Source organism: Triticum dicoccoides, chromosome 4A (assembly GCF_002162155.2).
Source record: "Triticum dicoccoides isolate Atlit2015 ecotype Zavitan chromosome 4A, WEW_v2.0, whole genome shotgun sequence".
Lineage (NCBI taxonomy): Eukaryota > Viridiplantae > Streptophyta > Magnoliopsida > Poales > Poaceae > Triticum > Triticum dicoccoides.
This window is the reverse complement of record NC_041386.1, coordinates 735,601,896-735,629,447: the sequence shown is the minus strand read 5'-3', so window position 1 is coordinate 735,629,447 and position 27,552 is coordinate 735,601,896. Positions and strand designations below refer to the sequence as shown.

The window sequence follows — 27,552 nt, the reverse complement described above, 5'->3', positions numbered from 1 at the left end:
TCCCCGTCTTCAGCTGCCGTACTGATTTGGTTCATGGCAAAGAGATTCACCCAGTAGAGGTAACTATGGGGTATCTCCATAGCTATATGGAATATTTTGCAGCAGCTCAAAGATATACCGTCGAGGATGTGTTATTAAAGGGGAAGATGCCTGCTCTGGAGGTTCCGATGCCAACTGTGGTGGCTGCGCCTCCGCCGGCCCCTCCATGGCCTTCACCACCGATGGGTAACTGGCCCTATCAGTGGATGGTTGATTCATGTCTTCTGATGGCGCAGCGGTAGCTGGCATGATTCCGAGAAAGCCTGACGGTACGGGTTTTTTTTTTTGGCCTACAAAGTTTTATTTAACTGTAATGAGGCAATGGAAGCCGAGCTCCCCAAGAGAATAGAATAAGATGACCATAAGCCTAACAGATGATTATTTTTTCGGCCTACGGAAAATAGAATAGAGTAGCAGATCAATTGGCAAACTATAGCCGCACAGAGTGTAATAGGGCAGTGTGGCTTAAACATACCCCCTTGTATTGAGGATTTGTTGCCTCTTGATTCGAACTCTTTGACTTTTGAAAAACTCCCATTTACCCCACACACAAAAAAAAAACTGGTAGTTGAATAACCATCAGCAACAGAAGAACAAGAGATATGGGGATATCGTTCCACAATAAATCATCCCATGATGTTGAAATGCAGCAACATCCTATCTGTTTCCTTTCGAATGATTTATTGTCCTAAATAAATAGCATCAGCGTCCTTAGCTTTACCAAGCAGCTTCCACTGATGTAAAAAAAGGCAAGCATTTTAAACAGGCAATCAGATGAATGATTTTCCTCCACTGTCTAACAGATCATCAAGCTGGCATTACTGAACTATGATAAACTTCAAAGGACATCGCTAATCCTATGCACAAGTTCAGGTATCTTGTCATTCCATCAGCATAACTGAATGACATCACAAGTCCGTGCTTTCTTTTTTTCCGATATGTCTGTCTGCCGGTCGGCCTACTCTGTGCTGTAATGAAGCACCAATACCAGTATGGAGAACAACATTCTTGCTGCTCCTCTGAAAATGAACAAAAAAAACACTAATCTGCTGTCATGTCAACATTCTTGTTGCTGCTCTGAAAATGAACACAATATTCTGCTGCTGTGAAACCACATATCACACGCCCCTGTGGCAGTGGATTGCTAAGCTGGTTGTGGATTCCCTGATCTGAACCGAAGCAAATCCACCACACACACATGATCTATGCAGCACCCCGCTTGGACCTAATCGTCTCTAACCTAAACTCTCCCGACAAGCCCTTCCACCCTACAATCACCGCGCCGTCGGCCTCCCTCCGCCCCAAGAGCGCCGCTCGTCGAGCCCCCGCATGCATACCCCTAATTTTGTACCAAAACTTAGCATTTCAGCTCGATTTTGGGGCAGGTGTGAAAATACATGAGCGTAGTGCCTTAGTCGATGCTCTCAATCGCCGCCATGCGCGCCTCCACTTCCCGTTGTCACCATGGCTTTGCCGTTCTGGATGCTCACCGCTGCATTGCCTCTCGCATCAGCTGGATCTGACGCCTCTACTTCGATGTAGGTGAGGCCGTGAGGGTGAGGCACCGCATGGTTGCGATGCGGTCGAGCCAATGAGACTGTCCCGATAGACACACGTGAGAGATGCCAGCACCGCACGATCAAACTTGATCGGACAACTCACTGGGAGGTTTGCGCTAGCTAGAAATCAGTCGGTCTAAGTGAAAGTTTTGCTTTCTTTATTTGCCTAGAAAGGAAGAATCATGATGGAAAAAGGTAAATTCTGAAAATTGTGAATCCTTTACAAACATACCTTTTTTATGTTTGTATATGTACGACTCTATGCAATCCAAGCATCCCCATTTCCTCTTCCTCTAGTCTAGTCTAGAAAAAAGGGGGTCCAGCGGCCGTGCTGTTGTTCCCCACTGTCCTTCGAGAAGGGAAGCGCCACCGGTCACATCTCCGTTAGCCGCCGCCGTAAACCAGACGAAGGTACTTTTCCCACTCACCACAGCAGGAACATCACCACTGAGTTGATTTTCCTCAGCCAGATCCATGACCTGACCGTGTCCCTTGCCTAACCCTTCCTCTTCCGCTCCATGGAGGAGGCGGAGAAGGGGGAGATCTTCAAGATGAACACCAAGCCGAGCTCCATGAAGGAGGCGGAGAAGGGTGAGGTCTTCGAGAGGAACACCAGGTTGAGGCTGGATAACCATCCGGAGGCGACGGCGGAGGCGCCCAGCCTATTCACCGACGACATCATCCTAGAGATCCTCTCCCGCCTCCCGGCCAGATCCGTCCACCGCTTCAAGTGCATCTCCGTGTCCTGGCGCAACCTCATCGCCGACCCCGCCAACCGCAAGAAGCTCCCCCAAACCCTCGCTGGCTTCCTCTACTTCACCACCGACAACATCGGGCATCACCACCAGTTCGCCAGCATCTCCGGCAGGGCACCCCCGTTCGACCCTTCCCTCCCTTACCTGCAACCTAACAAGTACAAGGACATGACCCAGGTAGACGCCTGCAATGGCCTCCTTCTGTACCGCGGCAGCAACAACAAGTTGGTCGCTTGGAATTGGGCAAAGGACGATTTCCATTTTGTCGTGTGCAATCCGGTCACCGGGAGGTGGGTAGAGCTGCCCCCTTCACCGCAGTCGCCGGAAAACAGATTTAGCTGTATTGCAGGTCTGGCTTTTGATCCCGCAGTCTCATCCCATTTCTACGTTCTTCAATTCGAGCAGACCTTTCAGGGATCTTACATCACAGCAGTGAACATCTACTCGTCGCGGACAAGAGCCTGGACTCGCAGGGATAGTGGGATGGTTGAGAAAGTGGTGCTGTTCTATCTCACTAGATGTGTATTTGTCGGTGGTATGATGTACCTGATGGGCATCCATAAAGGCATTAACGAAGAGAATGTGCTGGTGGGTGTGGACATGGAAGTGAAAGTGTGGAAGATTATCCGTGTGCCGTACAGTTCAGGAGTTGGCACGCTTGGATCATCGCAGGGGTGCTTACACTTTGCTATAGCTTCTTCCATTGATAAGATTGAACTCTGGTGCCTCAAGGATTGTGACAGTAAAGAATTGGTCCTGAAGAATACCGCAAGCATCGATAAGCTTACGAGCATGACTAGGAAGTGGTATAGTGTGGCTGAGATTCATCCAGATTGTGACACCATTTTCCTGGTTTCGTGGGAAGGTGATGCCTTGGCAGCGTACGATATGCAACATCAGAAAGTTGGTTGTATCCTTAATGTTGAGATAAACATAGGACAACGGCAGCGGTTTCTATCCTATGTTCCTCTATTTTTAGAGTCATTAGCAGATGCAGATGGGCAGTAGTGTGACCTTTAAACCACCCTTGTGCTTCCTCCAAAAATTGGATCTTCTGTCGGCTGAAGTACTTGTTTGTGTACCTCTGAATCTGCTTGAATCATGCTGCCCAATTGGCTGGTGCTTGCACTCCTGTTTGGTTGATTTCCAGTTCAGAGCAATGCCTGGTAAACCTATAGATTAAGCATAATGTTATTTCCGAAGAACATTGTTACCCATGTTCTTGTTTACCTAGCACTGGTTGTTGTTCTGGACATGTATTTGTTGCATGGGGCTAAATTATACTGTAATTGGTCTTCTTTCGATAACAATCAGTTATTATGATTATCCTAAATCCCAGTGCATATTGTCAACCTGTTAGTATACTACTAAAAGTTTCAATCAGACTGGTTACCGGTGCCATGTCTAGTTGACCTTATTCATTCAGTATTTTGGTAAAACACTGCCTTTGAGCAAGTTCCTTTTATATATGTTTTCTCTAGCTAATGAATTCAGTAGAGCCTTGGTTCTGTTAATCCCAGAGAAATTGCATCAATGCCAGTAAAAAGAATAATAACATTGGAAGCTTTCATGAAAAGTTTTCCTACTGGGTGTATGTGTGTTTCGTCCGTTTTTGTTGTTTCGGATGATAAATCGAAGGTACGTATCATATAAGCTTGTGTTTCGCATATCCAAATAGGATTTTGGTAGGTGCCAGGACATGTCATTTACTATTTTAGGAATGTAGTGACCCTAACATATAGGCTTGTCCGTTGGTTTGGACGCTTAGCGTTGTGCGCACTTAGCAACCATATATATATTGAAGCCCTGGTATTGCGGTGTCGATGTGCCTTGTGGCTGTATGCATCGAACTATATGTGGAAGGAAGAGAAATCGCTGTGTACATCGCCAGACTCCAAAATTCTGTCAAAAATGAAAATCATAATGTCAGTATAATGCTGATATTGCACAACCATGGAAACCTACAAGTTGTGAAAATTATCTTTAGGAAAACCTAAGGAAATCATCATGTTGCCAGTGCTTCATGGTTCGGTAAAGAGGCAAAAAAGCTGCCTGAAGTGAATCGTTCATTCCATAGAGAGGAGGAAAATTGTCAAAGCGTGGTTGCAGCTTCAGGACTGCATACTCTTGTATAATCTCCATTTCTGCTCTAATTTTGGGGGTGTAGTACACCAGTAGCAGTGTAGCAGAAACAGATCGGACTATTTCAGAGGTTTCAATCCCAGTTTCTATTTCCGAAGCTGCCCAAGGTATGTGCGTACTAGTAACAAACAGCAGCATTTGGTAGATTCCTTTCTTCACGTCGTCTGTCTATTCTGCCAAAAACTGCATGTAATTAAGTATACTAATTAATGGTTAAGAGTGGCCAAGCATGAACATAACATGTTTTCCATGTCGGCAGTGTCAAGAAATTTTTAGCTGTTGGGTTAGATCGAGTCAATTTGCTGTTGTACATTAATCATGAGTCCTGAATGTGTAACGCTACTGTTAATTGTATGTTGAATGGTTTTTCTTTTAGCTAGGACTTGTTCAGTTGAACAATCCATGGTGTGTATGCCAATAATTTCACACCATGCATGCATATCTTATTCGATATCACTGACTGGAGGGGTACTAGGTTGTGAAATGGCATTAGCCGTCCAAAAACAACTATACATAGCATTCATCTGTCTGGGGAATTAGAGGAAAAAAATGGTGTCTTGTGATGGTATTACAATCACTTCACTCTGAAATGAATTATTAGAACAGTACATATAGTAATATTCCTCACGGATACATACCATGCTGGTCATATAGGCCAGAGGGGCCCTAGAAGAAATTATTATTTTGGCATGTGGTGGAATGTATGGGGTATAGGACCAATGGTCCCTGATCCCTATAGTTAGTTCTGTTGTTCTGGTCACAATTGATGATGCTTATAGAGGATAAAAATCAGTGATGTGTGGTTTGACAGATGTTTTTTTGGCCTACAAGATGCTCAATTAAAATTTAGAAGTGGTTACAAAATAATCTGCTCCATGTTGCAATGGAAGATCCTTTGGCCTGCTGTGGAGCAAACCAGGCCTGAGGAGGCGCTGTCTAAGATCAGTCTTCATTTATAAACTTGCGAAACGAACAAGATTTTACTAGGCACGAGAAGAGAATGAAGTGTTTGTTTGTAGTTGAATTTCTGTTCTACAACGCGTGAATATTAGTTTTAATCTGCTTTGCTTAGTTGGTAGGGGTTGCTCATTACTGTTTGACAGGTACTGAATGGTGGTAGAACCTGTAGCTACGATCTTGTTTGCATCGAACGCCATTTATTTTAAAAAGCAGGCGTTGTGCCTTCTATGACATATGTAGTATGAAGTTGCATTCATTTATATATCAGCCCTAATAGCTTATAATTTTCCGACCTCATTTTGGTTCATGAAAATGCAACTTTATATATCGATTGTGTCCACCTGCCTTATGATGCTGTCTAGGTATCAACTGAATGAATTCAAGTAGATATGTTACCTTTTGTCACAAACCTAAAAACTGAAGGTGCGACTGAAGCCACTGACCGAAGCCTTGAAACCTCCCCCCTCAAGATCAACTGCTTCTAAAACTCTAAAATCACACCTCAAGATCAATTGAATAAAGAACTAGTTTCTGAGATAGAGCTCTGGTGCCTCAAAGATCGCGATAGTAAAGAATTGGTCCAGAAGCACACTGCCAGCATTGATAAGCTAATGAGCACAACCGAGCTGGGGTACAGGGTGGCTGAGATTCATCCAGATTGCGATACCATTTTTCAGGGTTCATATGGAGGTGATACCTTGGCAGCGTATGATATGCGACATCAGAAAGTTTGCTGTATCCTTAATCTTGAGACAAACATTACACAATGGCACCGGTTTCTACCCTATGTTCCTCTTTGCTCAGAGTCATTAGCAGATGCAGATGGGCAGTAGCGTTACCTTCAAACCACGCTTATGCTTCCTCCAAGAATTAGCTCTTCTGTCGGCTGTAACTATTTGTGTGTGTGCTTCTGAATCGTCTTGAATTATGCTGCTCAATTTACTGGTGATTACACTCGTGCTTGCTTGATTTTCAGTTGAGACAAATGCCTTGTAAATCTACTGATTAAGCATCATGTCATTTGCAAAGAACACCATTACTGCTGTTCTTTTTTGCCTAGCATTGGCTGTTATTCTGGAGTCTGGACATGTGTTAGTTCCATGTGACTAAATTATACTGTAATGGTCTTCCTTTCCATAACAATCAGTTATTATGGTTATCTTATATCCTATTGCAGATTGTGAACCTGATAGTGTACTAAAAGGCTCAATCAGACTGGTTACTGGTGCAATGTCTAGTTGACTTTATTCATTCAGTATTGGTAAAACACCACCATAATAAAATTATTTTTTAGTATCAATTCACTATACTGAATAAACCGAGGAGAGAATAAAATCTCTGATAGAGCTTGCATGAAATGGCAGCAAAGATTCAACAGTGGTAATAACCAGAGAATGGAAACTAGGAACACTACTCATCATATATGTCTTCTCTGGGAAGAAGAATATGGCACACTCAGCAGCCTTGAGAAGTACTCCTACTTTAATTCATTCAGAAAAAAGTGCAACAGATGCCTTATTTTAAACTCTGCAGCATACTTTCAGACACTTTGCATGGTTGGCCTCAAGACATGTCTTCAGGAGGAGAAAGGGATTTGTTTGACATGTTTTGGTAGTCTAAATCAAGCTGGAAGTCTAATGTAGCGTACACCTGTTAGGGAATTGTTTTATTATCTGTTTTGGATCATCTCAAGATCATCCAGCAGAGATGAGGACATATATTTGGTGGGGGAACGAAAGGTAGCCTGTAAATGGTGATGCGGTAGGTTCAAGCAAGAGGTAGCCGGTAAATGGTGATGCCGTAGGTTCAAGCAGGAGATGCCGGCAGCCCAAAGGACGGTTCGGGCTGTTTTCCTCAGGAACTCATGCGCCTTTTTTGTTGGTTGTCTGTTTTGTTTTGGTTTTCCACTTTTTTTCACTTTCCTATTTTTCCAAAAAAAAAAACTTTGGTTTCTGTATCTATTTTATGGTTTATTGTTAGGGACTTCCTATGATCTCAGTAATAGCAAATGAATTACTCTTCGATACAGGGATTTGGGTAGCTAGATTACATGAACAAGCAAGAACAGGGGGATTGAGAGGAGAGGGAGAGGTGGGAGAGGAAGCCGCCGTGATCCAACCGGATGACCTCCTGTTGCCTTCTCCCATGTACTTGTAGTTGGTTGGTGCATATACGGGCCCGGCCTATGAGCTCTGCAAGAGGCCAGCCCGAGTAGGGCTAGGGAAGGTCCCTAATATCCTTCCACATTTCCTTTTTGTTACTTTCCCTTTCTTCTACTTTCCTTTTTTCCTTTCTATTTTTATGTATATTAAGCGTTTATTTACCCTATTTTCTCTTTTTTCTTCATATTTTTAAGTTTCCTTTATTATTTAGTTTAAAATACAAGAGTTCATTTACAGCTCCATTAACAAATATTTTAGACATGTGAATATTGTATTTAAAGTAGATGAACATTTTTCCAAACATACATAAGATATTTTCTTCAATTACGTGAACATTTCTTGAACAGAGTGAACAACTTTAAGAACAGATTGAATTAATTTATTATAGTTATGTGAACATTTTCTTAAATAAATAAATAAAACAGTGGGAATATTTTTTGAAGTATGTGAACATTTTCTTTAAGGTCTGTGAACATTTTTTAAAAATATAGTGACCATTTTTTAACCAACATGACCTTCTCATTAAATGTACGGGAACAATTTTTCAATCCATGGAAACATATTATAAATACTCAATGAAGATGTTCAAACTGCATGAGGAATATTATAAAACCGTTCTTTATTTTTTTATTTTCATATAATTTAACTATTTTTATTATTGTTTCAGCATATTTTTCTTCATTTTATTTTCTAAAATTTCTCCATTTTGCTTTTATTTCTTTTTTGGTTTAAAAATACAATAATTGGTTTAGAGATACATAAAAAACTAGAGACATTTGATCATTTTATTTCAAGTACTTGAACATTTCTGAAACGCGCATGAAGTATTTCTTAAATTATATTAACATTTCCTGAAACATAGTGAACAAATTTTTAAACAGCTTGTACAATTTTTAAAATAACTTGAAGTTTTTATTGAAAGTATGTAAATATTTTTCCTAAAGTACATAAAAAAATTGGACAATGAAAAACAAATTAAGTAGGAAAACATTTTTAAAACAGCATGGACTTTTAATAAAAGTACGGGGATTTTTTTTAAAAAAGTGCATGAAAAAATTTCATTGCACAATGTACATTGTTTAAATATCTTAGGAACATTTTTAGTACATAAGAGAAACATTTTCATATAATGAACAAATTTCAAATATACAACAAACATTTTTTAATACACGCTGAACATTTTGAGTACTTGACAAAAAATTGTGCCCGATAAACATTTTCAATACACAACGGATATTCTTTTTCTCATGAAATTTTTATGCTCAAGGAGCCTTTTTGTTGATTCTTTTGAACTCTTTTTATCTATATGAACATTGTTTTATGTGGCATGGTTGATATACAAAACAAAAAATTATGTGCCATCCAAAAAAAATATCTTAAGACACGTGATTGTTTACTTTTATATAGATGAACATTTAATATGATTTATTGTCAAAATTATGTCACCGTCATTTGCTTTGTTTTTTGAATGCCATGAGGTTAGAGAGTTTTTTGTCCTCGCAGATCCGATTATTCGGATATGATGAGTTTATGTTGCTGTGTCTAGTTTTTTTATTGGTCTGATTCTCTGTGGAGGTGAAAATCTTTAATCGACACCATGGTTGCTTCTAGGGGATCATCCCTGGCCCAAGTACGTTATTTGATCAAGGCTTCCCATCTTTTTGGATGAGCGACTTAAGGCGCTTTGAAAAACCATTATTGATAATGTTCGTGTGGGTAAAAGAGTGACAACATCCTTGCTCCAGTCCAATTACAACATCTTTAACGAAGTCTTTGGAGTATTACTTCGAGCAGAGGTTGATACCGCAAAGAGGGTGTTTTCAAGAGATTTCATTTTAATTCTTAGTCACGGGACTTATTTATATTTTCTTGGATTTTAGGCCCAAATCAGTGTACGTGTAGTTGTTATGGGAATGAATAAAGTTACGGGTGTTTCTCAAAACAAAAAAAAGGTCACCTACACATGTGATTTTCTTTTTCTAAGGCACACGTACACAGGTAACTATACTAGCATTCGCTATTTGAACTCTTCAGTTAAATTTTTGAACATTGTCCGAAAAGAGGGAATGTAGTAGAGCATATTGTTGCTAGTAAAGGCTAAGAGATTTCTACTGTTTGTATGACCCCCCTAATTATTTTTTTACCAATATTAGACAGATGATGTAGATGTATCTCTGTTTTTTGTATGATCCTAATGAATCTAATTTACTTACCAAATATAGACAGGCGATGGAAGAAGTATGGCCTCCTTTGGTTTAGAGGAATTTCATAGGAATTCTAGAGGATAGGATTCTCATAGGATTTTTTCCTTAAGAACCCTTTCGTTCATTGGAATTGAATCCTATTCCTACATAGGATTGGTTCCTATCCTCCATATTTCATAGGAAAATAAAAATGAGCCTAGACTCAATGGAAAAATTCCTTTGGTGTGAACCAAATGACATCTTCTTTTCTATTCCTACTTATAGGATTTGAGATATATGTCATCTCGTTTCCTACAAATTTCCTATTCCTATGATAATCCTATCCTATGAACCAAAAGAAGCCTATATATTTTGGAACAAAGGCCATCTTCATGTAAAGACTAGCAGATAATAATATTTGGAATTTATTTGAGAGTAGCAGACATCATTGCACAAACTCTTATCTTGTGTACAAGAATTAAATTATACTCCATCTTGGCACAGGCAGCGGCCAGAATCTTCATAGTTGGCATGTTACCACGACAGATCTATATCTATATCTATACCTCTATGCCTACTTCTCTCCCTAATAATAAAGCACGGATCGGGTTTCCGGGTTCACCGTCGCGGCGTTTTTACAGAGAAGTCCTTATACTTTTTTGGTAATGAACCCGCAGTCCCGATGGCTAAGTGAAAAAAAAACGATTCGATTTTTACTCCTCGCCCCGTCTCCTTCTTCGACCCACACACGAACCGCCGCCCCTCCAGCCTGCCTGCCGATGCTCCGTCCGCCCCTCTTCTCCATCTTCTCCCCCAGGCCATACCGTGGTGGATGACATGCCCGCCGGCGCTCCATCCTCCCCTCTTCTCCATCTTTTCCCTAGCCATCTACCTCCTCCCTCCCTTTTCCGCCCCCACCTCTACTCCGATCTGGTCTGGAACTAGGCGCCGGCGACTTGGAGGCAGAGGAAACTCGAGCGCTCCTTCTGGATCGGGTCAACGCGGCGCCACCTCTCGATGCGGAACGGCGGGGGCGGCTAGATCGGCAGCGGCGACTGGAGCTGGGGATTGCCAGCCCTGGGAGGAGCGCGTCTCGCCGGCTGCGGCTCCACTGGGAGGATCGCAGCTACGTAGTCCGTCGCTCGCGCCGCTAGGAGAAAGAAGGGATGGCGCGACGGCCTAGGCAGGAGCTCGCCGGAGCCAAGCGACGGCAGACATGGGTGGGAGGCAGAGGGATCCGGCGTGGCGGCGCGAAGTCCTTCCAGGTGGAGGCATGTTGGGTGCCTTTGGCTGTCACCGACGCACACTGAGACAGGTGAGGAACAAAGCAACATGCTGAGTATTTGAGGTGCCTTCTTTAGTTTCAGAATCGTCTAAACTTCTGCACAACATGGCCTTGAAATACAGAAATAGATTATGTCTTTTGTTAGACTAGATTGTTGCCTATGTTATGCTGTTTGCAGGCTATAATTGTTCAGGGAGCCATGTAATTGGAGCTGAGAGAATTATTAGCACGTTATGTAAAGAAGTGTTGAGCCAGTACAAAGGGACGGTCCTCAATTTGTTAATAGCAGAGGTATGCCATTTTCTCTATTTTCCATCGCTTGTTCAAATTTCCATCCATGGACGAGTTTCTCGTGAGATGATTCTTTTATGAATTATCCGTAAATTGCAACTGATATGGTAATGCTCTATGTTCGTGCATACAGACCCACATAAAGTAAGGTCGGTCTGTGTTTATTTGATGGTACTCACGCTGTCAGGTTAGTTCCTTTTGACGGGTTGTGATGTACATGAATTTAATTGCCCTTTCAGTGCTGCAAATTAACTCATTTTCATGATGGAATAATTTTTGCATCAACAGGATTGAATCCGTATGCATCGTTCTGATGCAGAGGCCGGGGAGTCCCCCCTTTTCGAAAAAAAAAACATGATTGAATCCGTTGTCAGTAAAGAAAATGTTGGCTCAGATGTTATGTGCACAACCTGTGTGAGATGGTTGTTGTGTGGATAGAGAATCAGTTCCATGAAAACAAATAAAGGAGCGGATATTGCAATAGGTTAACCAGGTTACTTTGTGATTTGCCTTGCCCTTTACCATTCTCTGATGCAATGTAATTCATGAAAGAAAGGTAACAGGTGACAATACTTTTGCCTTTTATTCCAGCTGTGTGAGCGTTTACGGAGCCCGAACTGGGAGTCAACAGTCAGCTGCTGTCAAATCTCAAAAATGCGGGTTCGTTTTTCGTTACTTACAGCGAGAGCGGTCGTGGTGGACAGGAACGACCACCACGGATCCCTCGCCCCAAGTCATGATCCAGTTGTTGAATGTTCACAAGAAAATTTATGTGTAAGCAACGCTGCAGCCCCATCTCTCTCTCATACAGTATTCTATGTTTTGTTCCTGTTAAAATTCTGCTCAAGGTGCCAGTTTTTTCTACATTTGATCATCTATTAATGTTGAACAATACATGTACTTATATGTTTAAAGTGTTGTTGTCTTCTTGAACTAATACGATGCCATTTTAATTACCTTCTGTTTGACATTATTATACAGAGTTAAGTTGTCATCCTGAACTAATACGATGACATCTTAATTACTCTCTCTTTGACATTGTTATATAGATTCCTGAAACACTACCCATTGTTTCAGCTGCCTACATGTATGTGACAATACTAGCAGATCAAAATTCTTGTTGCTAAGGTGCAGACTGACCTGACTTCAAGGAAAAACCCTGGAGATTCAGTGTCAAATTTTCCTGCCAATTCCATTTTCACATGCTTCCAGAGATGTGTCTTCATTTGTTAGCAAATACTTTCGACATGGCGTAGAAAGTGTACTTCTGAGTACTTTTAAATTATTTTGCTATTTGAAAAGTTGTTTGAGTGGTAAATTGTATTCCAAATTTCTAAGAACATATTTATTTTGCAGGGACTGGAGATTGATTGATTGTTTGGTACATGCACCACTACTCTTCTATTATATGAACAATGTTAGTGTGACTTCTTGACGTCCACACTTTATACTTCCAAAAGCGATAACCGTATAAATTATCAGAACCCGTATATAATAAATGGCGTGTACTATCACATGGAGCGGGTTTTATTATTATTTTCCCTGTTGCAACGCACGGGCATTTGTACTAGTAATAATAAAGCAAGGTGCGTTTCTCCAATTTTTTCATCCGTTCACCACTAAAATAATTTTTATTTCTATTCGAGGTGGTACTAAACTTTTGTTCTCCGTCTGTTACCAAAGGAAAAGCGATTTGTCGAGAACTTCGTACGTGGGCCGCGCGCCCTATGGCCCAGTAAAGTCAGCCCTTTTTTCCTGCCCACGCAGCAATAAAACAAAAGCTATTTTCCGCTCAATGCGGCATATAGTTATACCTATGCACAGGGCGACCAAGACACGGTGGCCCATTTTCATTCGTGTTTTCTTTCAAATTTTCCTTTTCTGTTTCTCATTCTTTTTATTTCCTGTTTCTTTTATTTTTTCCCATTGCAAGTATATTTTGAATTGTTTTCTGAAATTCCACAATTTTCAAAAAATGTTTGCAGTTTCAATTTTTATTCACAATTTCGTAAAAAGTTAAGAATTACAAAAATTTGTTCCTATTTAAAAAAATGTTTCTATTTTGTGCCCTGATAAAATATGTTCAAAGTTTAAAAAATATTCACATTTTTAGTAAAATGTTCGTATTTTATAAAAATTCAATATTTAAACAAATGCATTTAAAAAATGTACCAAATTCAAAAAATATTCTTGATTTACATATAGGTTAAAAAATTTGAAAAGAATGTTTGCATTAAAGAAACACATTTTCTAAAATTCTTTTGCATGTTTAACACATCTTCCCAATTAGAAAAATTGTTCACGACGTATAAACATTCATATTTTTATAAGAATGTTAATGTATTTAAGAAATATATGCGAATTTCAGGAAATGTTCTTTTCAAATATTTTATTCTTGCTTTGTTCAAAAATGTATGGAATTTTCAAAAAATGTTCAAAATTTGGAAAATTGTTCAAGTTGCCAAGTATATTTGGTGGTTCATGTTATAAATTCCAAAATTGCGTTCCTTTTTAAAAAATGTTTGAAAATTTTAAAATTTTGCCATTCTGATTTATTTTCAGAATTTTAAAATTTATTCCCATTTTTTGGAAAATGTTTGGGTTTTCTAAAATTTGTTCAAGATTTAAAAATGTTACAAATTTGAAAATATTCTTGTTTTAGTGATATGTTCAAAAATTAAAAATAATATTTGCATTACCAGACACATTTTCTAAATTTCTTCCATATGTTTAAAACATGTTCCCGTTGCCAAAAAAAAATCACAACTTAAAAAACGTATTTTTATAAAACGTTCATGCTTTTAAGAAGTGTTTGTGAATTTCAACAAATGTTCTGTTCATTTTTTTATTCGTCTTTCTAAAATGTGTGGAATTTAAAACAAAATCGTAATTTGGAAAATTGTTCACGTTGCCAAGTATATTTGGCATTTCATAGTTATTAGTTTTTTAAAAGTTCAAAAAAAGGTTTTGAATCTGACATTGCATTAGCTTCTTTAATATTAACGCTAACCATTGGTTAGAAGAGCGCATTTGTTTGAGTGTCTCGCAACATGTGGTCGTGTCTTTGAGGTCGTGAGTTCGATCAGTCCCATACTGGGCCTGCTCCGCATCGGGTGCATCAAGCTAAGTCGGCTTGTTTAGAATAAGGAACACCATAAATTATTGATAGTGGTAGCTTCCATGCGTCAATAAAAGAGAATATGATGGTTAATTATAATTGAAACAAATTATGGGCACGAAGCCAATAAAAAAGAATATATTGGTTTGGCTCTAATTAAAGGGTGCCATGTTGAACTAGAGAATACGGACATGTGGGGGTCTTGATCCATTCTTATATTAAGCTAGAGGTCCCGTTGCAACGCACGAGCATGTGGGCTAGTAAATCATAAAGTAAGGTACCCAGCTGAATCCAATCCATTTCCAAGTACTCTCTCTGTAAAAAAAAATATAAGACATTTTTAGGTCACTAAAGTAGTGATCTAAAGCGTCTTATATTAGTTTAGTTTACGGAGGAAGTATAAAGAGGGGGGAAATGGTTCTGGTGAAGGGGGAAATGAAAATTGATGGGAACAAAAATACCCTGGATGTAGGTGTATCAAAGGGACGTCGTTGACAAATCTCAGTGTCGTTTTGGTGTGATTGATTGTCCCGCAAGATCATCATGTGCCTTCTGATTCTAACAGTTGCATCAGGCTCAAGACACAGTTGTTAGAATCCTACTTGAGGGCTGGTGAAGCCGATGCCGGCATGACGGCTCGTGTCACGGGCGCTAAAATCTGGCCGCGCACCCGGCAGTCGATGAAGAGGCGTGTGCCGGCACGGTAGAAGGAGACCGTGTCGCCTGTGGCGAGGTGGTGGTCGTGGACGAAGGCGCTCCACCCCATGGTCATGATGTAGCTCTGGCTGTTGTTGGAGTAGGAGTAGCGGAAGTCCCAGAGCTTGCCCCCACGGTCCTCAAAATTGAGCAGGAGTCCCTTCTCGTTCGCCGCCACATCCAGCGGGAAGTACTTCTCCGCGAACTGCTTGGGCACCACCAGCCGGTTCAGCTTCCCCACGTCGCTTGCTGTCACCACCTTGTCAAACATGTGCTCCCGCACGTCATCACCGCCGCCTGTAATCTGGACAAGTATTGGTGTAATTTCTGGAAAAAATAATGGCCGGTTAGTGCACCTTCTTTGCTGAAAAAACTTCATTAACTTAATGGCAGAACTTCTCTATTAGCACCTGGAACATGTAGACTCGAAGAAGACTTTGGTAACAGTGAAATCCTGATTACGACAACCATTTAGCTTCGTTAGAACATGAAGTATTAAATCAGGTCAATAGAGGAATTGAAGCCGAAGTAAAGGAGAGCTTATTTCCTCGTTTCTGCAAGGAACATTAGTACCTTTTATCAGCTAGTCTCTCCAATCTCTTGCGGCGTTCATCTGGTTGTTCCTCCAGAATGTCATCTGATTGTTCTTGTTTTGTGCTTCGTTCAACACTGGAACTATAATACCCGGCCAATTGCATTTTGATTGTAGGATTGCTTGGATGGTTACTAACAACAGTCCTCGAGGCATACTCTAGATCAGAAGCTGCACCGCCAAATTTTGTGGAAATGTCTGCAAGTCCTGGCATATGCTCAATGCTAATAACTGCAGTACCACGTTCGTGTTGTACTTTCTCTCGGACTTGGCCTGAACAGAAATATATAGGTTGGCCCATTGGTGGGATGGCATTAAAAACTAGCTTGAGCTTCAAGAGATTAGGCATTGCATCCGTCTCAAATTTTAGGAAAGCTATACCACACGTGCACCTCAAATTGAAGTACTTGAGAACTGAGAAACCGGATGCCTTGTCAAAGATGATCTTGTGAATGGGTGCTGTCTCCACATACAGTGACAGAGCAGTGAGGGCGCGCAACCCTCCGAGTATATCAACACAAATCATCTGAAGTTCCTTCACTGAAATCTTCAAGATGCATAGGTTGCCAAGTTCTCTAACCCACTTAGGAATTCGGTAAAATATGATGCAGCTGTGCGGTGAGCATTCAAATCTCTGGAGAAGAGGGGGAGGTGCCATGCTATCCCATGAAATACTTACTTTTGGAGTGCCACGAATCACAGTACTTTTAACCGAGGAGCCATGAGCCAATACTATACTTTTCAGATTGCCATGTCCACCGATTAAAGAACCCAGAGCTTCCATGCTTCTCTGCAGATGGTGGGAAGGGTGTGTGGAAGAACTGTTTAGATGTAGATCCTGCAGGTGGTTCAGCTTGCCAAGGTTCCACAGACTGAGGACAGAGCCACTCAGGCTGCTGCCAATCCATTCCAGCAGATTTGTGTCAACTGGAAGAGTCAGGTGCAACAAGTGTGGAAGATGTATAATATCCCATGGAACAGCAGTGACTCTTGTTGCATCCATAACATCCAATGTTTCTAAATATTGCAGCCTTCGCATTTGGTTTGGCAATCTTATCCACACATCACTTGTAATCTTCAAATATCTCAGATGAAACAGTTCTGAAATCCCAGTGAGGTCTATGGGGTCATGGTCACCACAATGACCAGATAATTGAAGGTTCAGAACACGAAGAACCTTGAACTCTCTAATACAAGGCATACACTCGAATAATCCAAAAAATCTAAGTGACCGAACTTGTGACTTTGTGATATTTGTTGGTGTCTTGGCATATTTTGCATCACCAAAGACGAGAGATAGTCGACGAACCTTATGAGAAAGTGCTATATTCTTTCGATTGTAGTCTATCGCTACAATAAAATTTTCTTCTGCAGACTTGTATGCAATAAGATCACGTACGACATCATGAACCGTACAGGACAGCACCTTATTGTTGTAGTTCATATATAAAGGTTGGATGAATCTTCTGTCAATAAGTTCATCAAAATAGATTCCTGCAGCTTTCTCCATCCAGTCTTGATCTTGCTCTTTCCCTTTTTGTGTAGCGATGAAGGCTTCAGCCACCCATTGCCTCATCAAATCATCCTTCCAGATTATGGAGCCCTCTGGATACATATGAAGATACAGCAAACATGTCTTCAAATGATGAGGAAGATTATTGTAGCTGAGGTTCAGTACTTGTCTCGTTCTTTCTGTAGTAGAACTTAACCACAAATTGGACCTCAATGACTCACGTATGCATGTCAGCAAATCCAGTGACATGGTTGCCTGCTGGTTTGCCAAATGACTAGCTATGTTGATTGTTGCTAGCGGCAAACCGCCGCATATATCAACAATTTCGTTTGACACTTGTTTGAATTCTTCAGGACAGTCACTTTCAGAACCAAAAAGTCTGTTAAAGAATAGCTTTCTTGAGTGATCATCGTCGAGAGGTTTCACCTCGAAAATATGCTCTTAGCGATCAGAACAACATGTTAAGGCAACATCTTTAATCTGTGTACTTATTATTATCATGCTACCACGGTTTCCCTCCGGAAAAGCATATTTAACAGTATCCCATACTGGTGCATCCCACAAATCATCAATAACAACTAGATATCTGCATGCCAAGAGTTCTCGCACATTAGATATGTCAGGCTAATGTAAAGCTGAAGTTTTATGGGTCGGCATAAACTAATATAAATAGCATAGGGGAACTAGGTTAACAGAACCTTTTATCTTGCAGATGTTTGCATATTGATGATGCTGATGCCAAGTTCATTACAATTGGCAGGTACTGGATGCTTCTTCTGATGGAGTTGCGAGAACAAGTCGTGGAGAAGTCTCTTCATGTCAGGTTTTTTGGACACTCGAATGAAAGCTTTGCAGTTGACCTGCATCCCAATTCTGTTGTACAACACTTTGGCAAGTGTAGTTTTACCCAGACATCCAGATCCAAGAATAGATACCACCTTGAGCTGCTGCTGCTGATCTGACGCATCATTAGCGGCCAGTGAGTAGATAAACTCATTCATCCGGCCATCGATTACTATGTGATCATCAGTTTTTTCATAGCGCATTGGAAACATATGGCCAGTGAACAAGAATGTGTGCCTTCTCAAGTTGCTGCAGCAATGGAGCTTATACCTGTCATGCCGTTCAATAGCCTCCTGGACATAGATCCTGAATTCTGATATTGTTTCGGCAGTCTTGAGCTTATTGGGAAGACGGGGGACAACACTAACATGAATTCGTTTGCCAGTCTTGATACAATGTTCTGACACCTGTGTGACGTATGTGATCTGTCTGTACCACTTGAGCCTCTTCTTTATCATCATCTTCTTTTTCTTCTTCTTTTTCTTCTTGTTTTTGTTGAAATGGGCAGGTGGTGCAAATAATAAGCTATCAATGTAATCCTCCATGTCGTAAGACAGTTCGCGTGCCTCATTCATCCAGCACATGGCCATCGGGGGAGGGTCCTCCACCTCTGATAATTCATCAAGGCAGGAGCTTATATCTTCAACATCATCTTTGAGGAGGCGCACCCCATCTTTCACTCTCTTGGAGGATAATTCCCGAGGAGATGAAGGAGCTAGCAGCAGCATGTCCAGCTTCCCAACAAGGGCTTTCATGGCGCCCAACGAAGCACAGATCACCCAACAATGGCCCTGGAGGAGCTGGGACTTGGCGGCATCAGTGCAGAGAGTGTTCATGTCCCAACCGATGCCGGCGCAGGAGTGGGTGCCAGTGAAGCTGGTGGCTTCATCCTGGAGCCTGAGAACGTTCATGCTCGAGTAGCTGCCAGTGAAGCTGGAGGCTTCATCCTGGATCCTGGGAGCGCTCATGCCCGAGTAGGTGCCCGTGGCAGCTTCGTCCTGGTGCCTGGGAGTATTCATGTCAGAGTAGCTGCTGGTGAAGCTGGCGGCTTCGTTATGGATCCTAAGAGCATTCATATCCGAGCCGCACTCGATGAAGCTGGCTGCATCGGTGTGGAGCCTGGGAGCGTTCATGTCCCAGGCGCCGGGGGGCGCACTGGTGCCAGAGGACAAGCTATTACTCGGGGTGGCTAGGAGGCCAGGGAGCCCAGTGGGCAGACTAAGGTCAATGCGCGAACGGTGCGTGATGGGGTCGATGCCCTTGTTGAGCAGCTTCTTTCGCAGTTTCGTCTTACAGTAATTCTTGATAACATTGCCTGTCCTCCCCGGCAGATGGGTCGCGATCGCCGACCACCTGTTTAAAGCTCAATTATCAGCACCGACGGAGTGCCTAGCTTGGCACCGGAGTTGGAGAAAAAGATAGTTAGATACAACAGAAGCAACAGAGAATAATATACATACCTGTTGCCGAGGAAGGAGTAGAGGTGGATGATGGTTTTCTGCTCATCGTCAGTGAAGGGTCTGTGCTTGCTATCCGGGCAGAGGTAGTTGGTCCAGCGGAGGCGGCAGCTCTTGCCACGGCGGTTGAGGCCGGCAAGCTTCGGGATGTGCCGCCAGTTGCTGCAGCCATGCCTCTGGATGTAGTCCACTAGCATACTATCCTCCTCCGGTGTCCACAGGCCCTTCTTACAAGGGGCCACGCTGTCGCAGGACGGCGACCTCCCCATTGATTATATATGTTCTTCAAGCTCTCTCTGCCTATACAACTGATGCGGTGTTCTGGTCGATGCTTGGAGTCTAAAAACTGAGCCAGCACTTTGTTCCCTGATTTGGCTGGAGGAGCACTCTTGGGAGCTAGCTGGACTGCAGAGAGGAGCTGCTTATGACCGCACAAACCACATGGGGTTGGTATTTCTCTTCTTCCATTTTGCTTTCCTTATTGCCTTGCTCCTTTGTTTTTCATGAGCTCAAAATTGTGTTATCAACCAAAGGTGCATATGTCCGTCTGTGCTCAAAGTCATGCTAGATGTATAAGTGAAACCTGATGTTCAAAAGATTGATAGTGATACTGTGCTAGTTGAACATTTCAAAATCTGAAAACACAAAGAAGGTCCAGAATCTCTTTTAGTGTCAAACCTTCATTTATGCAAGGACAAATACAACATGTATGCAACAGCATATACCCTGAACGGTGCAAAACTCAAGACAATTGGATGGCTCTGATAACAGGGGGTGTATGGAATGCACTAGACAACATGGAAAATATATTCGTTAGCAATGATAGTAACTGGAGACTAAGTCATGCTTCCATGTATGCTTGCAAACAAAATTCTTCCTTTCTGAAAAAAAACAATATAGTTAAGCATCTTGCAAGTGGCAACTAACAAGAACAACTGAGAGTGATAACTGAACTAACACACTTGTTTGTTAGTAGTAGGAAATTTCCACTCATGTTCCTAAAGTTCACCCATATTAATAGAAACATCTACACCTGCTACCACCTTGGTTTCAGTATCTACTGGTGGCTAGTGACACATGATTAAACTACATAATAGAACCAAATTGAGAGAGATGTCTGAACTAACAAGCTGGTTTGTTTCAGAACAGGTTCAACAAGTGATCAACACGCGTAACAATAAGGCTATGTATATATAGCACACATCTACAAGTCGCAATTGTGGCTTTCATCATAGTAGGAAATTTCCACTCATGTTATTAAAAGTTCACCCACATCAAAATAGATAAATCTACATGTTACCATCTTGGTTTGAGCATCCATGTGGTGGCTAGTTCCTTTTAAAAGTCCCCCCACATTAAAATAGAAGCAGCTACCTGCTACCACTTTCGTTGCCGTGCATGACCCTGTCTTGATAGGATTACGTAATTATGTGTACTACGTCATTCGTAGCAATGTGGAAAAAATATTAAAAAGGGAAATGACTTCTGAATTAATCTGCATTGCCCTCCATGGTGAACAAAGAAGTAAATCCAAACAAAATATAGAGTGCTGCACCCGGAAAAATCTCAGGGTAAAGTGGTGGAGCGACACATGTCTTTGGGATGGCCTATTTAGGATACTCCCTCCGTCCCGTAATATAAGAACGTTTTTAACACTACACTAGTGTCAAAAACGTTCTTATATTACGGGGCGGAGGGAGTATAAGCCAGCAGATAAACTTTGTTGTAATGAACCTTTTCTTGTTTGTGTTTTCTTGAATTTTTAAAATTCTGACTACTTAATATGTTTTTAAATATTTATATATGATACTTGCAAATCATATGTGTGCATATTTGCCAAGAGAAATACATCCATAACGTCTAGATTTTACTATTATATTTCATATATAAATTATAATAGATTCTAGTGGTCCAAGTTAAGTTTTGAACTGTGTCAATGTGTGAAAGGGAACAACGTGAACAAATTATTGGTAGCATCATATTTAGTGCAAATAATTGACCCCTCCGTGAAGGAGGTGTGGATTGGATGACTGATCAGGGGAGTTAAATATAGTACGGTATTCTCTAGGCAGGCACTTCTAGGTACCAATGAACCGCCCATGGCTGCTGTTGTGACCTCTTTTCTATACCCAGGATCCTCGATGATCTGATCTCCCAACCAGAGTGTCAGAGGGGTGGGGTGGGGGGGGGGGCAAGATGGAGGCTGCGGCTGCCACCGCTTTTGCCTGTAGGATCGCGCCAAAGCTCCTGGAGTTCTTAGCTGCAAATCACAAGCTTCGGCACAACCTCGAGCATGACATCACCTACATCAGAAATGAGTTTGCGTTGATCTCTGCCGCCATTCAGCAAGACGATGACCATCGCTGGAGGAGGAGCGACAATGGAGGTGGTGACCATGTGCAGAGGGCCTGGATCCAAATCATACGTGATTTGGCGCATGCCATTGAGGACTGCATCGACCGCTTCATGCACCGGGTGACCATCTCAAGGACATTGACGTGGATCCGTCAGGCTGTCCACCGGGTGCAGACGGTGACAGTCCGTAAGGAGTTTGCCAAGGCAATCCGCGAGCTCAAGAAGATATCACAGGAGTCATCCAAGCTGAGAGAAACTTATTACAACGCCATCATCGATGCTGGCACCTCTTCCTCAGTGGCGCCATCATCACTGGCATGTGAGACGGCGACACAGATGGTGATGGATGACACCCTCTCAGCTGGCAGACCAGTGGGCATGAATGCGCCCCAGGAGGAGCTTCTCGAGCTGATCCAGCAGCAGCAACAGCGGCTCAAGGTGATTTCAATTGTTGGTTTCGATGGTATAGGCAAGACTCTCCTTGCCAGGTGTGTGTATGACACAACTGAGAACCAATACGAAGCTCGGGCTTGGGTCTCTGCAGCAGAACAAGGGGTCCAACAGATGTTCTCAAAGAGATAGTCCAGCAACTTGGCATCCCCACCAACGGTGGAGCTAATCTCAACAAGCTTTGTGCAATCCTCAGACTATACCTTGGGGCCAAGAGGTAAATAATTTAAGCTACCTGTTCCCAAAAAATATTAGTATTATTTGTCAACTCCACCCTGTTTGATAATTCGATCTCAATCTACAGCAGCCTACATCTTTCATAGTTCGCACAATCCAGCAATTCTCCTAGCTAGATTCACTATTGTCATCTTTGTGGGTAGACAAAATGAAATTTACTCGGTTTTGTTTTCCACTTGGTATCTCTCTATGTCTGATCATGCACTTCTCCTGGTAGGTTCTTCATTGTAATCGATAACATGCAGACAGAATTTTGGCATGACATAAAAGATGCGTTTGTGGGGTTGAGCGGCAGAGTTCTGGTGACAACAGCCATCCATTCAGTAGCAAATACCTGCAGCAGCTCAGCAGCTCATGATCATGTGTACGCAATGAAAACTCTTGCCGATGAACACTCAAGACTGCTATTCTTTAAGGAAGCTTTCCAAGATGACAATCCACCAGTTGATAAAGAGGATCAGCTTGGCTCGGAGGCACTGAAGAAGTGTGATGGTTTACCCCTTGCTCTTGTTACCACAGCCCGGTACTTGCAAAGCACAGGTAATCCGACACATGGAAACTGGGCAACATTATGCCACAACCTGGGAGCACATCTGGAAACAAAAGAGATGTTAGCAAGAATGAAGCGTGTGCTTGTCCATAGCTACACTAGCCTTGTTAAACATGATGTCAAGACGTGCTTGCTATATCTTGGTATCTACCCTAGTGGTCGTACAGTTAGGAGAGGAAGCTTGATAAGGAAATGGTGCGCTGAAGGGTTTATCCAAGGAGATTATATGTGTAATGCTCTGGATGCTGCTATCGGCAATTTCAAAGAGCTTGTCAACGTACAGATGCCAGCAGCAAAAACAACGAAGATCAGGTGAAGACATACCATACTCACGGCATGATGCTTGAGTTCATCTTGCACATGTCCAAGTGTGACAACTTCATTACCTTGTTATATGATCAGATAGCTCCGCCACCCACACCAAGAAAAATCCGTTGGCTCTCCCTCTATGACGCAAGTGCCAAAGTAGCCAATGATCTATCTTCGGTCCGGTCACTGACGGTCTTTGGCAAGGCGCATGAATCAGTCCTGGATTTTTGCAAATATGAACTGCTTCGGGTTTTGGATCTAGAAGAATGTGCTAACCACTTGGAGGACAAGCATCTTAAGGAGATATGCAGCAACCTGTTGCTACTCAGGTACCTAAGCCTTGGGGCAGCTGTTAAGATTACGGCACTCCCCAAAGAGAGCAAGAAACTTCAACTTTTGGAGACGTTGGATGTAAGAAGAACCAAGATAGAGATTCTGCCCACACAAGTCATGGAGCTTCCGTGCTTGATTCATCTATTTGGAAAGTTCAAGCTCCAAGAAGGTGTAGGAAGCCGGAAAATGCATAAGCTACAAACCTGGTTCTCAGAGAATAGCAAATTGGAAACAGTAGCAGGATTTCTTGTGGACAACAACAAGAGCCAAGGATTTGCACAGCTCATGGAGCATATGAAGCACTTGACGAAGGTGAAAATATGGTGCGAGCAGTCCACTAATAATAGCACGGATACCACTGCCAGCGGCAGCAACAGCAGCACCAACAACTACACTCATGTCTCAAATGCCATCAAGGGGTTCATCAAGAGAAGCACCGACGTGAAAAAAGCTCATTCACTCTCGATACATTTCAATGATAAGTGGTTCCAAGACTTGCTGGTGAATTTGTCCCTAGAAAAAGAAGAAGCTTCCTCCTGCTATCTTAGCTCGCTCAAGCTACATGGGGGCAACATATGCAGCCTGCCTCCATTTGTTACCCTCCTAGGTGGCCTCACTAAGCTGTGCCTTTCATCCCCTCATCATCAGTTGAGCGGGGGTATTCTTGCTGCCCTGAGCAGAGTGCGCTGCTTGGCATACTTGAAGCTGATTGCATCTCAACTGGACAAACTCGTCATCATAAAAGGTGCACTTGGAAGCCTGCGAGGACTATGCATCGTGGTTGAAGTCATGAATGAACTGGAAGTGCAAGAGGGAGCTCTGCCATTCCTCGAGTCGCTCCAGCTGCTATGTAAGGATCTCAATGGCTTTTGCTGCACGACAATCCAGTCCCTGTGGCGTATTAAGGAGGTCACCCTCCATGACGGAGTTAACTATGAAACAAAACAAAAGTGGAAGGAAGCAGCAAAAGAACACCCCAGACGCCCCAAGCTCTTGTTTGTTAAGACAACAGAAGATGTTGATATGGGAAGTGAGCCTGCAGACAATTCTGAGAGCCCTTTGGTACCAACTACTGCTACAACATTATCAGCGATAACACCCCACGATGCCATTTATACTGGACAATCTGGTAATCAAGTGTCATGCATCTTATTTTGCTTAATTGTTGGTACTTTGGTTAATTGGTGTTGAGTTATATATACTGCCTCGTCATGCTTCTATCATCTATGTGACATCTTCTATTGTGCAGCACAAGTTGATTGTGATGATCTGCAACAGGATGATGATGAGAAAGAAGATACAGATAAAATTGATATCCTAGAGGATTTTGCTAGCAAAACTTGTCTGGACCCTCCAGTGGACAAGGAAAGTTTCGAGGATCAGCAGATGGAAGATGTCACTCGGTCTACTGATCAGGCTGATCAAAATGTTGTACTTTCGGTGATGGGTGAGAACAGAAGAAAGAGGGCAAGGCTGGACATTGGTGAAGACAATTCAATGGACAAGGTTGTTGATAGGGTGAAGCGCAAGAACCCGGAGGATGTCCAAGGTAATTTACAAGTTCCGAGTTTCCATCTGTCGTAAATTCTTCCAATATTTCTCTTAGTGAGAATAACTAGTAAAACCGGGGTGATGTTTGCAAGTAATATTCTTCAGGTAAATAAATCTATTCAAGTGATAGAGATTTATAAGCTGCTAGATGTGGTGCTTTTATAGCTAACAAGGAGAAGTCTAACAGTGTGCCTCTGAGTTTTGATTCTTTCTATGCCCTGTTTCTAAATATCTGTGAAGTCAGTGCACACTGAATATTCAGGCTATTCCTGCTTCCTTTAACTGTCTGTGCAGTTGGGTTCTGAAGTTCATTGAAAATATTAGAAATTTGATGGCTGTTGGAGATGTTGCTTTAGTTTGGACCATATGGAACTCTAGAAATGCCCTCTTTACTTTAGAATATCCTACTATCTGTTTTTAATTGTCACAATGGTTATAGTCGTTGACTGGTTTGCAGAAACGAGGCCTACAAAACAAACAGTGCCTGGGATCGCAGTTGCTGTCTCCAATGGAAATTGAGGTTTTCCATCGAAGAAGTGGAAGTGAGTCATTGGTGCATCGGTTGGCAGATCCCTGATTATGGTATTGTTTTCTCTGCAGTGCCCGTGTTTGCAAGCTTGGGTCAATCTTGCACGAGAGTCGGGAAAGTACTTATGTTTGCTTTGAGTATCAGGTTGGCATTTGATGTTTCAAGTAGCCGTCGCTTCTGTTGCTTCGGCAATTGGTCTGTCTAGTGATCCCCTGGCATGTTTACATACTAATGGTGAATCCCCATGTGTTGCTGCTTGCTACATGGGCGTGCCAGACTGCTATGGCTTATGGACTCATCTCCTGAAGATGATCAAGTGCTTTCAATAAATTTTCTCTTATCAATTCGTAGTTGTGCTGTATCATGAGTTAACTTTCATGCATGCCAATTCGGCGGCTTTCTGCTGTACCAAAGCTCACCATGTATGCTATTGGATGTATATGTGGCCCTGGTTAACTTCGGCATCTGTACCACAAAACATTATAATCATCCTTCATTCAGTTATAAGACCATCTTATTTTTATGTTGTTGACAATAATATTTGTTCTTGCATTCTGTGGACAGCTTTTCTTTTTTGCTTTCCTTTTAACAATTTGATTTCCCATGCTAGTATACGATAATTAGCATGGAAACTAAGGCCGAAAAAGGAAAGGGTCCAAGAGAAAACAGCTTGGTTCTAGTTTTGTGCTGACCTGTCGGAACCTACGTGCTGTGGTCAACAGGAATGGGCGAAGTTTCTGACGGGAAGTCGGCTCAAATGCCGGACAGGAGTTACCCCAAGCAGCATCAGAGACATCGATGTTGTTCCCAGACACTGGGTTCTCACACCTCGCTAGCGCGCCCCTCCTTGTGCGCCATCCAGCATTTTCATGCGACTAATCCTTGCTCGGAGCTGTTTGAAGTACTCTGATCGAGGACACAAATTTGAAGCAGTAGCTACCATCAAACAAGCTGTTAGGTATGGAGCTGAGAAGCTCAGACGATAAAACTATGTCGAGCCAGCACACTAATTGGCAATCATAATGAAGTTGAACCATACTTGCAACGCACTATTTGCTCGGGAGTGTGCAGACTTGACATTGAGCACCCGATGCTCCCAGGTCTGAATCTATGCCTGCTGAAAATTGCAGTGCAGGGTTATTAGTTCCTGAACCAAGCTAGTGGAATTAGAACAACACAAATACAGTAGCAGATTCGTACAAGTACCAAAATCATCAGCGTTGAAGACTGCGGTGGAGGCCGCCGCGGTTCGGGCGAGAGGTGGACGGAGCTGGCTGAGGGTATGAGCTCGATCCCGACGGGGGAGACATTTCCGGAGAAGGCTGCCGCCGGCGGTACATCGAGCGCGGCCCTGCGGGGGCGTCGGCGGCCGTACTTGTGCCCATCGCGTCTGCGAAATGCGTCCAAGGAGAGAGGCCGTGGTCAGCCGGGTGGCGCCGCCGCCAGCAGCGGAGGAGGCCGATGCGGCTTACCTCGCCGGTTCGGGCGAGGGCGAGGGTTGAGCCGAGGATCTTGTCGCTCTCCTCGACGGGCCGCAGAGCAGCGAGGCGGGATCCGCCGGCGGCGACTTGCTGCGGTGGTGGTTGGCCGCGGGTGGGCGGCGCCGCGTCCAATCTGACGAGTGCATCCAAAAGGGGGAGGTA

The 27,552-nt window shown here is 42.6% G+C and overlaps 1 protein-coding gene and 2 pseudogenes across 1 annotated transcript; 2 read left to right on the top strand and 1 right to left on the bottom strand.

Annotated features, from left to right (window-relative positions):
• The first annotated feature begins 2,079 nt into the window (after positions 1–2,079).
• Positions 2,080–6,288, top strand: LOC119289955 (putative F-box protein At1g50870). The gene is made up of 2 exons (XM_037569114.1): positions 2,080–3,050; positions 5,957–6,288. Exons 1-2 carry the CDS (start codon positions 2,117–2,119, stop codon positions 6,286–6,288), a joined length of 1,266 nt encoding a protein of 421 aa, XP_037425011.1. The 5' UTR covers positions 2,080–2,116.
• An 8,474-nt stretch (positions 6,289–14,762) lies between these two features.
• LOC119288250 lies at positions 14,763–27,230 on the bottom strand (annotated as a pseudogene).
• On the top strand, positions 20,333–26,575 carry LOC119288253 (annotated as a pseudogene).
• Positions 27,231–27,552: the final 322 nt, after the last annotated feature.

Excerpts from the sequence above, each read along its gene's own strand:
- LOC119289955 (XM_037569114.1), top strand. The coding sequence starts at position 2,117 with ATGGAGGAGGCGGAGAAGGGGGAGATCTTCAAGATGAACACCAAGCCG. Across the intron at positions 3,051-5,956 it reads CTTACACTTTGCTATAGCTT|CTCAAGATCAATTGAATAAA; the intron begins CTTCCATTGATA and ends CTAAAATCACAC.